The following is a 16,010-nucleotide window of genomic DNA, read 5'->3' as shown; positions in this document are numbered from 1 at the left end:
CAAACTGGCCCGAATGGGGGGGAAATCTTTCTCCCATCTGGGACCAGTTCTTTGGAATTCCCTCCCCTTAGCCTTACGGAAGGAGGAGAATTTTGCCAGTTTTAAGAAAAACGTTAAAACTTGGCTTTTTAATAAATAATTGTGGTCCTTGACAGTTACTGCCTCTATGTTTTGACCTCTTAGCCCTGGCGCCGGGAAACCCTTTGTGGGTATCTGTGCGCATTACAAATGCAAAAAATAAATAAATAAATAAATAAATAGTGCGCTTTACAAATGCAATAATTGATTGATGGGTTTCTTTTTAAGGCTTTATCCCGTTGCAATTGACCTTCAAGATTAGAGTAACTGTGAGGGAAAGAGTGAATCAGAAGTTAGGGTGGTCCAATGGACTCTAACTGAAGAAAATGCTATGATTTTTAAAAACAAAAAAAGTCTGTTGTGCCCGAATATAAATAACAACAATAAAACATATATGGTAAAACATTGAAATTAGTGAAAGCTGTTTACATCATAAAAGTTTAAGGGCCGCTAATATCGTAAAACTTTAAATACACCTATAAGCGATACACATATTTTGTTGAATTCATCTTTATTGAACAAATAAGTCCAACCCTAAGGGCCTGTCAATATGGTATACTCTGTCAACCCCAGATTTACGTAAAAGATGGCAGATGGATCATTAACATTGGCTGTATCAACTTATGTTGGTGTTGCACTATTCTAAAGTGGACCTTTCTATTTAACTAAGGATTTGAATTCCCTTAATTAAACACTATGGGGCACATGCATCAAGGTAGGATTTTGTGAGTACTTAATTGCAATTATTAAGGAATCGCAATTAAGGACTCGCAAAAGCCTATGCATGTAGGAATCGCTATAAAAATAGCGATTCCTAAACAATCCTTAATTGCGACTCACAATTTGCGAGTCGCAATTATGGAATGGTCCCCATTCATTCCGATGGACCTACAGCGGCCAATTTTTGCGAATCGCACCGTTTGCGCTCGCAAAAATGGCTGATGCATGTGCCTGTATATTAACACAACATTAACTTCCGCTACATTTCACATCCATTTGATAATCAAAGTTTTCACAAGTACAATATTTATTTGTGAAAACGAAAATAGCGCATGTAAATTAATTTGAATAGGTTGAAAACATACCAAAAAAATCAAATGGGTTACAGTGCTGGGGACATTCGTAGTGGCAATCACTGAAGAAGTTTATCATTTCTTGATGTCCGCCACAGAAAATGAGCTCTCCACAGCTCATGATAGCGATTTTATCAAAGATCTTTTGAAACAGAAATATACAAGGATTAGTGATTAGAGAAAAAGATGAACAATACTTAGTTACTTTAAACTTTATTCCGGCTGTAAGCCATAAAAGCACATGAAATAAAACATACATAAAACATGTGGCATTCACAGTATAAATGTGCAAGGTTCTATGCAATAATATAATCAATGAAACGACCTATAACTCCTTGCTATGAAGCGGGCTCCTACAACAAAAGGATTCAATGCAATTTGTCTGGGGGTGCATGGTACCTCCCACGCTTGAATTTATTGTTGACATAATTGCAAATCCAGCTATCCTGAGGCTAAGTAAGCGTGGCTTTGTGGGCAATAAAATAGGGTAATCACTTGATAAAAAGTGAAAAAGAATATAAAAACTCTAAATGAATAATACATCACCAAAAGAGAAACAAGAATGCCTGCCCATGCAGAATATGAAAAGGTGGTATTAAAATTTGTCCTTGAATAACATCTAAGTACACTTCGGGGCAAATTTATGGAAACAGTGTCACACCCTACGTCAAACTGAAAGGGCAGGAATGCACCTTATGCATCCAATAGGTTGCATTCCTGTCCTTTTGCCCCTGTGCTGGTGCGTTTTGGCAGCCTAGCGCCAACACCCTGGGTGCCTGTGTTGTAGGCAGGATTGTTTTTGTGCAGGAAGGGGCAGCTACCTGCATAAAAACAAACCATAGAGGTGTTTTTCCCCTTCTATGTGTGCTGAAAAATGCAGCACACATTGAAAGAGGAAAAACGAGGAGAGATAGACATATATCTCCTCGTTATGCCTGCCCTGGGGAGGCATAAGATTTTTACCCATCCCCAGGTTCACAAGTCCTTAGGTTAAAACCCATGGGATTTGCGTGGAAACACCCAACACAATGCTCACCGAATGCATCCCTTGCGCATAGTAAGGCAACACAGCGATTTGCGCTGCAGTGCCTTACTCACCATTTATGAGGCCACTCAAAGCCACGCAATGTGGAGTTGAGTGGCTTCATAAATCTGACTCAGAGCCTTGCGAGATGCATGTACCACTTTGAGTGGCGCAAACATGATACAAGGCTTTTGTAAATATGACCCTAAGAGACCAAGGTAAATTGATTTTTGTCACAGCCTATTTTGGGGGGAAATAAAGGAAAGGAAAGAGTTTGTCCAAAACAAAATATTTTCTCACGAAGAAATAAAGAAAAGTTTACATGTAGTTAATGCTTGCTATTCTGGGTACTCTTGACTCACATGGAGTAAAGGACACAATAGAGAGGAGAGGACAGGAGTGGAGTGGAATGGAGAGGAGAGGAGTTGGCCTAACGCCTAGGGTAGTCGACCTCAAATCTGGGGAACTGGGTTCAAGTCTTGTCAATGACGCTGAACATCCTGTGATTCTGGGCAAATCACTTAATCTCCCCATGCCTAACAAAAATGAATGTGTGTCCTCATGTAACATATCTGGTGCTATGTAAAGCGCTTTGATACCAGATTCGGGTCAAGTTTGCGCTATATAAAACTCTGTAAAAAAAAAATAGCATATTTAGGGATTTATTTTGTATTTTTCTAATATAAGGCAATATACGCTTGTAGGGTCATTAGACATATCCAGCGAACAACATTAAACAGCTGGGTTTAATTTATTCTGTGTGATTATGTGTTGTGAAATGAAAAAGGCAATATATGCAGCCTAATACGCAATTTTAATGTATGTAGCTATTATTGCTAGGTAGCACATGAATGCATTGATACAAATGAATTCTAATACTTTAGAACATATATATATAAATGTTTCTTTGAAAGCATCCTATACATGTTTATCAGATACTCAGATACTACTCAAAATACTTATAGTCAGCTGTTAGACCTGGCATCCTTGATGTTGCTCCCCTGACTTTGCCTTCTGACCTCTGGTTTTGATGACTTCATTTTTGCTGGCTGTAGGATACTGGGCACTTTAGCACTACTGACCAGTGCTAAAGTGCATATGCTGTGTACTCAAAACATGGTAGCTTTGGCATATTAAATTTACTTATAATTCCCTAGTGAAATGCACTATATGTGCCCAGGGCCTTTAAATTAAATGCTACTAGTGGGCTTGCAGCATTGTCTGTGCCACCCACTTCAGTAGCCCTTTAAACCTGGCATTCCAAAGTAGAGCCTGTGTGTGCAGTTTAAACTGCCATTTCAACCTGGCAAGTTACTTGCCAGGCCCAAACGTCCCTTTTATTCCGTATAAGTCAACCCTAAGGTAGGCCCTAGACAGACCTATGGGCAGGATGTTGTGTATTTGAAAGGTAGGAAATGTACTTTTGAGTTTTACATGACATGGAACAATCAAAAACTGCTACATTTGTTTTTCACTCCTACAAGGCCTATCTCTCTCACATGTTAACATTGAGATGGCCTTAAAACACTTTTAAAGTGACATTTCCAATTGGGAAAAGATAGCAAATTGAAGTTTGATGTCTCTTGGCTCTCAATCACAACTTATGGTGAAGTCAGATTTTAAATTGTAAGTAAGTCTGAAAATGCCTTGATTGAGTCTGTTTTCATTTAATCAGCCACGGAAGCAGGCCGCCATGTTTTTGGAGTTAAAACAAGCCACTAGAAGCGAGACACTGAGCCTCAGCATTTGAAGTGTAAGTGCAACAAAGTCTGTTTGACTAACCTCAAGAACGCTAAAGCCACATGCCTAGCCCCACGTAAGACTAGAGTGCTCTATTCACCACACAAGCCAGTGATTGACCTTTTCTAATAAGCAATTACGAATGAGTTCAGCAACATGGTCAAAAAATGCTTTGAAATCTCTGCCTTAATGCGCGAATAGAGTGTTTGACAAAATGCATGTGTTACAATGTGGGGAAACCCCGAGACAGCACGCAACAAAAGATATCTTGCTTTGGTCCACATTTACACATAAGCTAAATACATAACAGGTGGAACAAGAAATTGTAACTTTTGTCAGTATGCCTTTCCTCGAAGCGCGTTGTAAGTTTAACTTCAAAGCCTATTTTTTATGTACGAAACCGTTGCCTCATTTCAGAATCAAACAAAGCTATCAAGGAGGATTTCTGCCCTGATTCTGCCACCAAAAAGAACCCATATTCAATAAAGGTAACACTCCATGTGTCAAGCTTTGAGCATGTATCCTAATGAAAAGCCTAAATACGTCTGCACTGCATGAGAGTCGATTCTACATATATTGGTCAGTGCGAGCAAGAAACAAATGACAGCATTAACTTCTGAGGCGCATTGCATGCTTTTGTTCAATGCCTTTTTCAAGTAAAGAAAACATTTAAATAATGAGACCTTCTCTGCCCCCTATTTTCTAGATTAAAACAAAGCCAACAAAGAAGACTTTATTGCCCCCACTCTGCTGCCAAAAACACCAACCTTCATTGAACTAAGGTAAGAAGAGAACCCATAAAACAATTGGGGTTTGAAATGCGTAGAACATTACCTTTGGGAGATCCTTGCACAATGCACATCAATATGGAGGACTCAAATTAAGTTTTAGCAAAAAAACAATTTCTTCAGGCCCATGTTAGATAAGCCTGGACCTTGCATTGTATTCAAAGGGCGTTAGTTGTAAATGTATCGCTCTGGCCCTTCATTTGCAGGACTGGTGAACAATGAATACTTTATGTTTTTCTCTGTATTAATTCTTGTTTTGTTGTCATGCTTAAACTATGTTTTTTTGTTTTCACATTGAGCACAAAGTTTTTTAAGAACAATTTGCATATTTGAGAATAACTTGCTGGTATCTTCTCCTTTCATTGTAAAGAAATTAAAAGCTTGGAATGTGACAGAATAAAAGGTATAAAAGATTTAGAGGTCATGTTTATTGAGTGAGATGACCTTCATGAAAAGGTAAAAACGTGTATGAATCACACAGCCACCTATTGTTGTCTAGCATTTAAAACTTTTAGAAAGTTGTCATTTTCTTATTTTAATCGTTCTGTGCTTCTGCCTGTCTCTGAATACATGTCTGGGATGGATGACAGTTGGGCTGTGTGCATTCCCTCTAGACAGTCACACAAAAGGAGCTGTGGTGTTACATTTGCATCCTGATGGCTCATCAACAGGTTGATGCACCTTCCTGAGGTAGATTGAGAGGGATGAGCTGACACTTGCACCTGAATACGGCTGTGCCTGTGCCCACACATAGAGCTGGCAACCCGTCTGTAGTGAGTCCGGAGCCAGGGCAGGGAAGGCAGGGACCTTGTGATTTTCAAAGGCCTCTTTAAAGTCTCCCCCACTTCAAAGGTACATTTGGATATAAGTACTGAACTCCTGATACCATCAGTACTTTGCTGGAACCAAGGACTTTCTGCCTGTAAGAGGAGCTACTGTGCTGCATAAGAGACTGCCTCTTTGCTAACTGCTTTACTGTGTTGGCCTGCTGTTTGCTGTACTGTAGGAGGCACTGCCACTTTGCTACCTGCTCTGCTGTGTTGGGCTGCCACCAGCTGCTTCTTGCCTTACATATTTCTAATAAAAAATATCATTACATTCATATTTTTAATTTATATTATAATGTAATTTTATTTAATCTAATATAATAAATATATATATATATATATCCAATAATATACAAAATTTAAAAACAAACCATTTAAATTGCAAATAAAAAAAATTAACAAAAGAAAAATAATACAATTTAATACAAATATATTACATATTAAAACATTATTAATTATGAATATTATCATTTTAAATAAGCAGAAACATAATAATATCAATTTAAACAATATAAACTGGACTATAACATTTTACAAGTAATATATATGCTATTCCCACTACAATTTTTTACAAAAGTAGGCAAAGTTTTATACTTAGGAGAGGTCAAATTTACTATTCCCACTCCAGTCAATGCAACAGTAAGGAAAGTGTAGTGTAGTTCCTATTTCCATTGTAGGCTCTGCGCAATGGAATAATATACACTATAGTTTTCGCATAGGACTAAGGTCAGTATGCTCCTATTGAGTACATTAAACGTAATAACTTTGTGTGCCAGCTAACTCAGAGGTCACTAGAAACTTCTTAAATGAACAAGAAGGGATTAGTTTCTGACAACCGCATAAACATGACAACTTTGTTTCCCTTAGAATTGGAAAGCGTCTCAGAATCGTGGAAACAATAGATAACAGTTTCACTCAGTCAATCGTGCATGCTTAGTTTCTCCAGAGTTACACAGAAATAGATAGACGGGCAATTGAATAAAAGGGTTTTATTGAACAGTCTTGTTTCTCGTGTAAGAGATATGATCTGTTACGGTCATTAGACAGAAAGCAAGATACAATACGCACAGCGTAAGCAGTAAGAAGAAATAATACTGCAATAACTGCAATAGCATTGTCTTTTAGCTATGACATATATTCATATATACATACATAAATAACACAGGCTAAAAAGTGAATACTCGTCTGATGCTTCTAAATAGTCCTACCCTTGGGTACCTAACCTAAGTGTAGTGGAAGGTAAGAAGTAAGTGCTGTTTTATATAGTATGGTATATACTAAGTTTAGTATGCCAAGCGTCCCTCTAGGTTCTAGTCAGCTCCATATCTTTAGAATGAGCGAGGTGGGAATCTCTAGCCGGGTCTCAGACTCTAACACCCCGCGAAGGGAGTCAGAACACTGGAAGCTGGATTCTCTGTGAGCAGGGATGACAGCGTCTGGTCAGTGCGTCAGGCCGGGATATCGTTCCTTCCGAACTTGCCGTGGCGAACTGTGCAGTCAGGTCGTGTCATCGTTTGCCATGGTAAGGGAAGGCATATTTATACCTGGAAGGTGCTTAGGAATGCTAGCATTGACGTAAAGTCGGGCGGAGGAAGACGTCATGGATGAACCGCTAATGAATAGTAGTTCATGCATAATAGATGAGTTCTTGGAGAAATCAATAATCCTAGCTAGGGAAAGTCCAGTTCGGTTTAAGGGTCTGGTTTCTAAGAACTCGTAGTGATGTGGGATGGACGGATGTAGGTGACCATGCCTGTATTTGGTTAGCATGGCTAATGCCTAAATAAAGGCTGGGATTCTATGCCTAAATAAGGGCAAAGCGAGTTGTGCCTATATAAGGACATGATTCAGGGAAACCTATATACGGGTATCTAAATCGAAACATAACACCCACTCCAATGACTACTGATCGATATTACTAAATGCTAAACATGCTGAACACATAAAATTGAGTATCACATGTTCACTAAAAACATTTGTAAAAGCATACTAAAAAGTCTTTGTTAAAAGTTCGCTACACATGAAATGCAGGTGCTGTAGATATTAAAGCAATGTTGCATTCTAAGCATATATTTACAGTGAATGCTAAGAGAATGAACAGAAATATATACACATATGTAATGAAATGGTCCATTTGTACAGAAAGGAAAAAGGTTCACAGCCATTTCATGTCATGATTCCATAAATGTGAGAAAAAGGCGACAATGTGTCCCTGGAAGTGTTTCAAAGAAGTCTGTTCTCTATGAATAGTTCTACTGTAAGCAGAGCTGTTAGCCATTAAAAAAAGTCAATATGCAAAAAGTGCGATCTTAGGAAGGTTCCAATTTTTGTCTTTTTTTTTAGAAAAATGAAGGCCGAATTCATAGATTACATGGTACACTGTGAGCCAAATCAAAAGTTATTTGAAGATGCTGGGAAAAACATGAAATCCTCTAATCCTGTAGACAAAAAATCATCTATTGTTGTTGGTGATAGGTCGATTACCTCGTTTAGAAGACTAACTGCACGTAGATGTGATGCATCGTCAGTAGCAGTGTTCGATGATACCTGTGTGCCTGTGGATCCATCTCGTACCTCAGCAGTAGCATGTTGTGTCTGTAAGATCTCAACAAATGCTGTCATCAGGATCGGTAGCCGCTGAAGACAACACAGAGCATGGGCCGTTATCGGGTCCAGCAGAATATCGATACCCGTTGGCATGACTGATGGGAGTGTTAGACAGATGTCTAGCACGCATTCTTCACCCCAAAGCAGGCAGCGTAGAACAGGTAAGATGCAATCTTGCCAGATTGGTCTGAACGACAGAAACAATGTGGTATTTGGTTCTGGTAGACGAGGTAAACCCAATAGTTGCACTATACGTTCATGACACTTCCTTTCCAGGAGAGCAAGCTCCAAGGTGCCGGGAGTGACGCTGGTGGATTGGCTTGCCATAGCGCAGCAGTAGGAATAAAAATAGGATTCCTGCGACAATTGCTAGAATTAGCGGCAGACCACCAAGCACCGAGTGCATGAAGTTTGGAAGGATTCTGAGGCCAGCTTGAAAAGTTGTTAACAGTCCCGAACATACGGTCTTAAATACATGAACCTTGCAGGTGGCAGGATAAATTTGCAGTGGAACCGCTACAGGCCCCATGTAAACTAATATGCCGACATATGAGTGAACCGCTCAGTGTATTTTCACAGTGTGTACCGCTAATAAACACTTCACGCCCCCCACTCCAACATTTGTGTGTGTAATGTAATTCCCATTTTGTCCTGATGTATTCTTTACCCAACCTTTCATATTTGCCTACTGGCATGTGTTTAAGGCAATACTGAAAATGGAAAGTTGTAACAGGCAGAGTTATTTTGCCATGTATGATCCATTCAGTAGCTGTTTTTTCTGCTGCCGTAAATGGCAATTTTTCCAGTTTTTCAATGCTCAGCACTGTATACTTCGCTCCCCTTTGTGCCAGTTCGATCTGTTTATCCGTGATATTGTAATCAGAAAACAGAGAAGACGTGTTGATGAAACGCCAAGGCACATAGCCTGCACGCAGGTTTTGTAGCGTCCAGTCTAATGACAGAATAGAACGTAATTGAGACTGGCCTTGACGCAGCAAGACCAAATCTTGTTCCACAATATCTATAGCAGAGGATACAATGTTGCCCAATGAATATATCCTGGACGACAGAGTTGTTAATCCACTGTCGACCACAGCGAGAGATTTCTCTAAATTAATACAATCAATTTCTCGCATTCTTTTTGCGGTGTCACCTTCCATATTTCATTATAAGCAGCATAGATGCCGGCATATATGAAATGTTTTTGACGCGGTTTTCTTGGACCTAGCAAGAATTCCCTGAGGTTTGCGTCTTCTTTAAGTAAAGATAAGTGTTGTTTCACATCCTCTAGTGTAGATGTCTGTAGCCAATCAAGTCATAGTTTTCCTACACTGTATGTTGTTACTACCCCTGGATGCTCTCTTTGGACATAGCGTGGGTCTGGCCTATTGATCGTTAGACCTTGTGTCTTTCTTGAATCTTTCTTGACAGATGTTTGTGTCTGTGGGCCAGAGCAACCATTTTTTCCATTCGGAATCTGATCTATTGTGTCGTAAAATAGTATGTACGTCGACCACCCCCTGTGTAGTGCTATTTCTTGTAGTTGTAGGTTTTCACACTGTGTTTTCATGTCTTTGATCTTGGCTAACCCAAGGCAAGACGTCTGTTGGACAGTGTCATTCAAAAACATTATCTGCTGAGGGATGATGCAGGCTCTAAACAAAGCTTCTATCTCCTGCACTTGCCAATCTTTTGTACCCCAGACAGATTTTGTGTCAATTGTGTCTTTCCAAAAGTCAAAACCCTGTCTAGACAGTTGGGCATTAAAGGCTGCAGAATAAATCTGTTTTGTATTCGTTAACATATTTTTCGTAAAACGTTTCTGGCTTAGATATATTATACCCTGAAAAATATGGAAACTTCATTGCAAATGTTTTTGAGCTACCCCTCGGTGGAGTAGGACAATGTTCCCATTGGTTATACATAAATACATTTCTAGGTGTTGCAGTTTTATGCAAGAAATGATGACCATAGTGATTGTAACAAAAAAACTGTTCATAGTCTGTTGAACCCTCTAAGTATTCATGTTTAGAGAATGCAGCAGATCTTTCTAGATCAGGCATCATATTATTAACAGTCTCAAAGTCCCAATCATCAGAATAGGTACTAGAGGTAATAAAGTCACAAAATGAAATTTTAAATAAGTATGGAATCTTCAAAAGTTCAGACGGACCGAATATATCATGATCTTTTGTCCCAAACTATACCATCTTGTATTGGAACGGCTGTGATGTTCACTGCTGACAAGTCTCTTGCTTCGTGATGGGACGATTTGTGTGGTTTCAAAAGTAAGCTCACATTTTTACTTCCTGTGTCCAAATGAATATATCTTCCAACTATCAGCATGCTCAGATTTATTACTAAAGCTAGCCAAAGCAGAAAGAAAAATATTCCAGAAATAATCCATAGTTCAATCCATGGTGAAACCAGATAATTCTTTTTTACGGGTTGGAAAAATTCTTATGCTTGTTCTTCGCTGGGATCCTCAGAAAACGTACCAAAGTTAATGAAATAGCCAGAAGCAGTTCTGTCAATGGTTGAAATTGCATCAGCATTTCTTGAAATCGCTGGAACCAGTGGATCTCTTGCTACGTTGGTGTAGACCAGTCTATCAGGACGAACTGTTATTTGGGTTTCAAGAGGAATGAGTTCCATAGCATTGTTGCTTAGTCCTTCATTTCTTACTGTTGTATTCTCAATGGTGATGAGTCTTTCAGTTTGAACCTCTCGGACAGTAGCTAGAGGAGTGCGTCTGCTACTTGGTCGGCGTCCACATGGCCTACTGTTTAGTATCGGCCACATAGTGTGGTTTGATGAGGTCGATGGACACAAATCTTTTCTCCTTTTTACCAGCAAGGGGCGGCAGAAGTACTGTTCTTGATCCGTGTATTGCTAGGGCAGGTACCGGTTGTATGTAAGAAGGCCCAGATTACTTCTTGTCAGCGATCTTTTCTCTGACTAGATCCCCAAGTTTAGGGATCCAGACAGGCCTTGCTGGGACGGCTGGATTATCCCCAGTGGTGGTTGGCTTCAGGAAAACATTGCTTTGTTTCGATCTTAGTTCATTTAAGTCCTGTAAAACAGCCAAACGATCTTTGATATCAAATGGTTTATTTTCCACTACTGTGCCTTTACATTCGAGATCAGGAACCCACATTCTTGTCCCAAATAGGACCTCACATGGAGTGACCTCCCTAGAGAACTTCTTGGCAAATTCTTTAATGAGCGTTGGACCCCATAAAGATGTTTGACCCACCCATCACCCAAACCTAATACCCTAGCTGTTATAGACCGCTTTATGTCCCGGTTTTTCCTTTCCACAACCGAATTTCCCTCAGGATGGAATGTAGAGGAGTACCGCAATGCAACGCCCAAACTGGCCATGGCTTCTTTGTAAGCCCGAGAGCTAAATGCAGGGCCCTGGTCAGAATGTAGTGTGCCAATTGCGTATGTGCCGATAAAGACTCGCAAATCTTTTATAACAGTTCGAGCGTCAGCCGAGCGCTGAGGCCACATCCATAGGAACCTTGAACACGAATCCACTGCGACCATGATATATTTATAGTTACCATCCCTTTGCAAGGTACTGCAGTGATCCAGGTAAACACACGCTAATGGTTTATCTGAGATTAACAGGGGTGTCAGCGCAGGACGTTTCACTGTCGAGACTTTCATCTTCTGGCATATTTCACATTCCAAAACATAGTTTGTGGTCTGTTTCCTAATGCCAAGCCACCAATATCTCTGTTTTAATAACGATACTGTGGCGGAAACACCTGCATGGGCAGAGGATATCCCCTCATGTGCTGCTAGGATTAGTCCTAACCTACGTTCCATGTTTGGAATGACCCTATCCCCCACTCCAGGGTTTCGAGCAAACGGAACGTTGTTCCCATCAATTATATACGAGTATTTGAGTGGAAACTTTTTAGGTAATGCTGCATCACTGCCTTTGCTTGAAGCATTGACAGCCAACAATATCTCACTGTCTATTCACGTTTTTGAACGAGTGATCGCAGCTACGGAAGCAGTTTGCACAGCCCCCTTCGCGGCTTCGTCAGCCAATGAATTCCCATCAACGTGAATGCCATCACGTTGACGACTCAGCGTGTGTATCATGTGAGTGTTTTGTAGTCCGTTTCGCAACTGAACTACTTGTTCCCAAAGTGTTTTATGCTTTATTGTGCCACCTTTTGCATCTTTAAAACCATTTTGAAGCCAATTCTGTAAATATTCATTATATGATTGAACATAGTAAAAAGAATCGCACACCATAAGTGTGGGGAATTTGCGATCCGTATTTTCAAGTACCAATTTGAATGCTTGTAGTTCAGCTCGCTGAGCTGTACAATCTCCTAGAGATTGAGTTTTAGTGACCATCAGTCGGAATTTACCATTGCGCATACGACCTTTAATGATTGCGCAGGCTGCACTGTAAGCTTGCTTACTTTCCGTAGCCGGTTGTGCTGATTCGTCAGTATAAATTATAAATTCATACTGGTCAAGAGGGAGAATCTCGATAGGCAGAGGACATTCGTGTTCTTATTGCAGGAATGCTTGTGTTTTTAAATAAGGATCAAAAACATATTCAACATCTGTTGCAGCAAGAGAATTAACCCATTGTACCCATCTTGGATGTAAAGCTTTTGCATTTGGAATGCTCGCTTTTGTAACTGCCTCTAAGGATGGTACCGGTGTCACGATAATAATGCGTTTCCCCTGAGCTAGAGCTCTTTCTTTTGCTGCAGCGGTTTGAACTGCTGTCAGAATGTTTTCTGTCTAAGTGAATCGCATTTCCACTTGTGTATACAAATGTAATTTGTATGCAATTGGTACTTTTTCACCTTCATTAAAAGTTAAGTAGGTGAATCCGCATTGACCCGAAATTATTCGGATCACTAAATTGCGTGATTTACGCGTGTTTGTAAGTGATTTGTTGCTAATAAGTCAGCTTGTAGTGAACGCAGGATTTCTGTGTGTTCCTGTGTCCAATCTTTGATTTTGAAATCAGGTTCGATTAGTTCGTAGAGAGGTTTAACCCTTTCTGCGTAATTTAGAATGTAAGTTCTTTCAAAATTCAGAAAACCTAGAATCGACTGTAAATGTTTCAGCGTTTTTAGAGGTTGGAGCAGCACACATTTTTCTAAAAAATTCGCTGCCAGGCTTTTGCCTTCACTTGAAAGTTCATATCCTAGGAAAAGGACATTGAGATGGGCAATTCTTAATTTCTTGAAATTAAATTTGTAGCCCTCAGAGGCGAAGCCCAGTATAATGGTGTTCACCCTGTTCAAGTGCCTATCCAGGTCATCGTCTGTCAGATAGATATCATCGACATATGACAATGCCTCGTCATCATAAATTTGTAGTAACTCTGTTACTCTTGCTGAGAATAACCCCGGGCTGTTCTTGAACCCTTGTGGGAGTCGACAGAAAGGACGCTAGGTCCCCATTATTGAAAAAGCTGTCAAGTACCTACTTTCAGGTGCTATGTTTTGACAAAAGAAACCATTTGAAATATTCAATGTGGTTTTATATTTTTTACGCACAATGTTATTCATTAATGCTGTGCTGTGTTCATTTTGCACTGCAAACAAGTGTTCAGGTGTCTGTAATCCAAAACTAGACGATATGTGTTGTCAGGTTTGGAAACAGGAAACAAAGGATTGTTAATTGATGAGGTGCATGTTTCAATCACCCCTTGGTATTTAAGTTGATCTAAGATCTCCCTGACCTGTTTTTTAGCTTCTTGCTTAATTGGGTACTGCCTTTGCGCAGTAGGTTGACGTTTTAATTGGATTTTATGGTGTGGTGAGTCCTCATCCCATCCTGCATGATTTTTGTATAATGCAGGGGCCTGGGCTACTGCCCATTTCCTGACATACGTATATTTTAAAATGTATAGGAACATGGTTGGAGAAGGCTGGCATAATGATGTCTTCGCCATGTGGGCACTCCCTGACAAATTCCGTTGGTCAGTCTTTTTCTGCTAGAAGTATATCATAACCCCTTGAAACTTTTTTCTCAAAAAAGAGTGCTTTCACTTTTCTTGGTATGTCTCCCTCCATCCAAGGTGTTATTTTATATAACTTTTGTGGAGAACTAACCCTGGTGTCTACAGTTTCAACTGTTATGTACTCATTCAAGTCCACTGTCTCCAGAAGTTCCTTCAGGTTCTGTCGAGCTATTGTTACTTCTGCTGCGCTGTCCAGCACTGTCTGAGCCCATTCTCCATTCTTGAGTTGTGTCCTCAGGATTTTCGGCATGTCTGATCTTCAGACCTGCTACCTTTTTCTTGCTGAATTGAGGTTTTGGTTTGTTTTTCTGAACGTGCTGACCGTCTCTGGACTTCATGCGTTCTTCTTTGTGATCTGACCGTCCTCTTCTTTCGGATGTCTAAGAAGATGTCTGAAAGGTACGAGAGGAACGTGTATCAGTATCTTGATACCTGTCAGGTTTTTTCAAATTATCCCTATTCCTGAGGTTATACCTCCTTTCAGAGGGCTCCTTTTGAGGAGACCTACCTCGGGATTGAGAACGCTTCTCTTTTAAAAATTGTTTTTTGTTTTCCCACTAGGATTGTTTTTAACTGAGTCTTTTTCATGACCCTCAGACAGTTGTGGTTTAACTGGTTTCCCACCTAAACTGTCTCTGTCTAATTCTTCATAGGATTTTTCTATTATTCTGGGTAGTTCATGTTGATGTTCTGTTACATCAAATTCCCTTAATTTTTGGCGGATCGCCACTGATGCTGCCTCCCCTTTTATATTAGATAATATTATTGTTGAGACCTGGTTGAAGTTTTTCAGTAATTTCATACCTAAGTTCAGAGCAGGCTCTGCCCCGTATTCATATTGAATTTGTTTCAGGGCAACAGGTATTACCTCAATAGACGGAACACCATGTGTTTTAGTGTAGATGGCAGCAAAGACTGTGCCCCAAGTGGTGCAGTCTTCCAGATGTGGTGTGATCCCCATTGGTAAACAGATTGTTAGGATTCGGTGTTTCTCATAAGGGCTAGTGTTAGGAAATACTGCTTCGATTTGAGTCATTTTTGAGCTATCCAGAATGGAATTTGTTCACGTTTTGTGGACATTTTACCCATGACTGCGTGTAAAGTCTGTGGAGTAATTTTTAGAGTATTCCCCTGATGAGGGGTCTGATTTGGAATGGTTATTGGTGGTTGGACTGTTAAAGTCCGCATCACATATTGTACTAACTGTCTGTACATTTTTATCAACTCTTTTAGTTGAGTGAGTAATTCATCATCTGACATTGTTTCAATGTCAGGATGAGGTGTGTAGCCGGCTAAAATCGGCCATGTTGCTCCTGGTCTACCTAGTGGGCCCGAGCCTGGTTATGTGATTGTAATGTTTTAGGGCGCCTTTAAACCAGAATTGATGCTCCTGGTATGTGAGTGGAATTTTGATATCCTCAAAGGGAATGTATTCCTCAGGTGGTTCATCTTCTTTGAAGAAGTGAAACATTTTTGTTACTGGATTTGTTTCTAGAAATGTAATCCATGAATAGAATACCTCTGTCTGAAAAGATTCATGTGCCTCTATCACAAAAACAGCTCTACCACCTCTTGCTGTTAGGCCATGTTTTATAAGGTTTAGAGTGATGGCTCCCCTTAAATGTAATGACATTTAATGACATTTAACCTGTAGTATTAAAGGCTGCTACGACTTGGTCAGCCGCAGCCTCTGTATTATCCCTGTTTTGGGACATTGCTTTTTGGAAAATGCAGAACAAGTTTCAAGGAAACAAAGATAAGGTTCACAAAATTTTGGAACACTGTATCCTTCAACGTTGAATAAACCAAACGACTAATCCATAGGATTCTCGTCCTACTCAGCTATGGCGGATATTATCC

General features: G+C 39.9%; 1 protein-coding gene across 1 annotated transcript in view; it reads right to left on the bottom strand.

The window, feature by feature from the left end:
• ABCG5 (ATP binding cassette subfamily G member 5) overlaps positions 1-16,010 on the bottom strand; it is a 243,689-nt gene that overhangs the window by 146,594 nt on the left and 81,085 nt on the right. Inside the window, exon 7 of the mRNA XM_085612783.1 lies at positions 1,164-1,293. Within this exon, the coding sequence (XP_085468909.1) occupies positions 1,164-1,293 (130 nt within the window). The remainder of the gene's footprint in view (positions 1-1,163; positions 1,294-16,010) is intronic.

Source organism: Triturus cristatus, chromosome 6, assembly GCF_964204655.1.
Source record: "Triturus cristatus chromosome 6, aTriCri1.1, whole genome shotgun sequence".
In the NCBI taxonomy this organism is placed as follows: domain Eukaryota; kingdom Metazoa; phylum Chordata; class Amphibia; order Caudata; family Salamandridae; genus Triturus; species Triturus cristatus.
The sequence above is the reverse complement of the archived record's forward strand: the minus strand, read 5'-3'. Positions and strand labels throughout refer to the sequence as shown.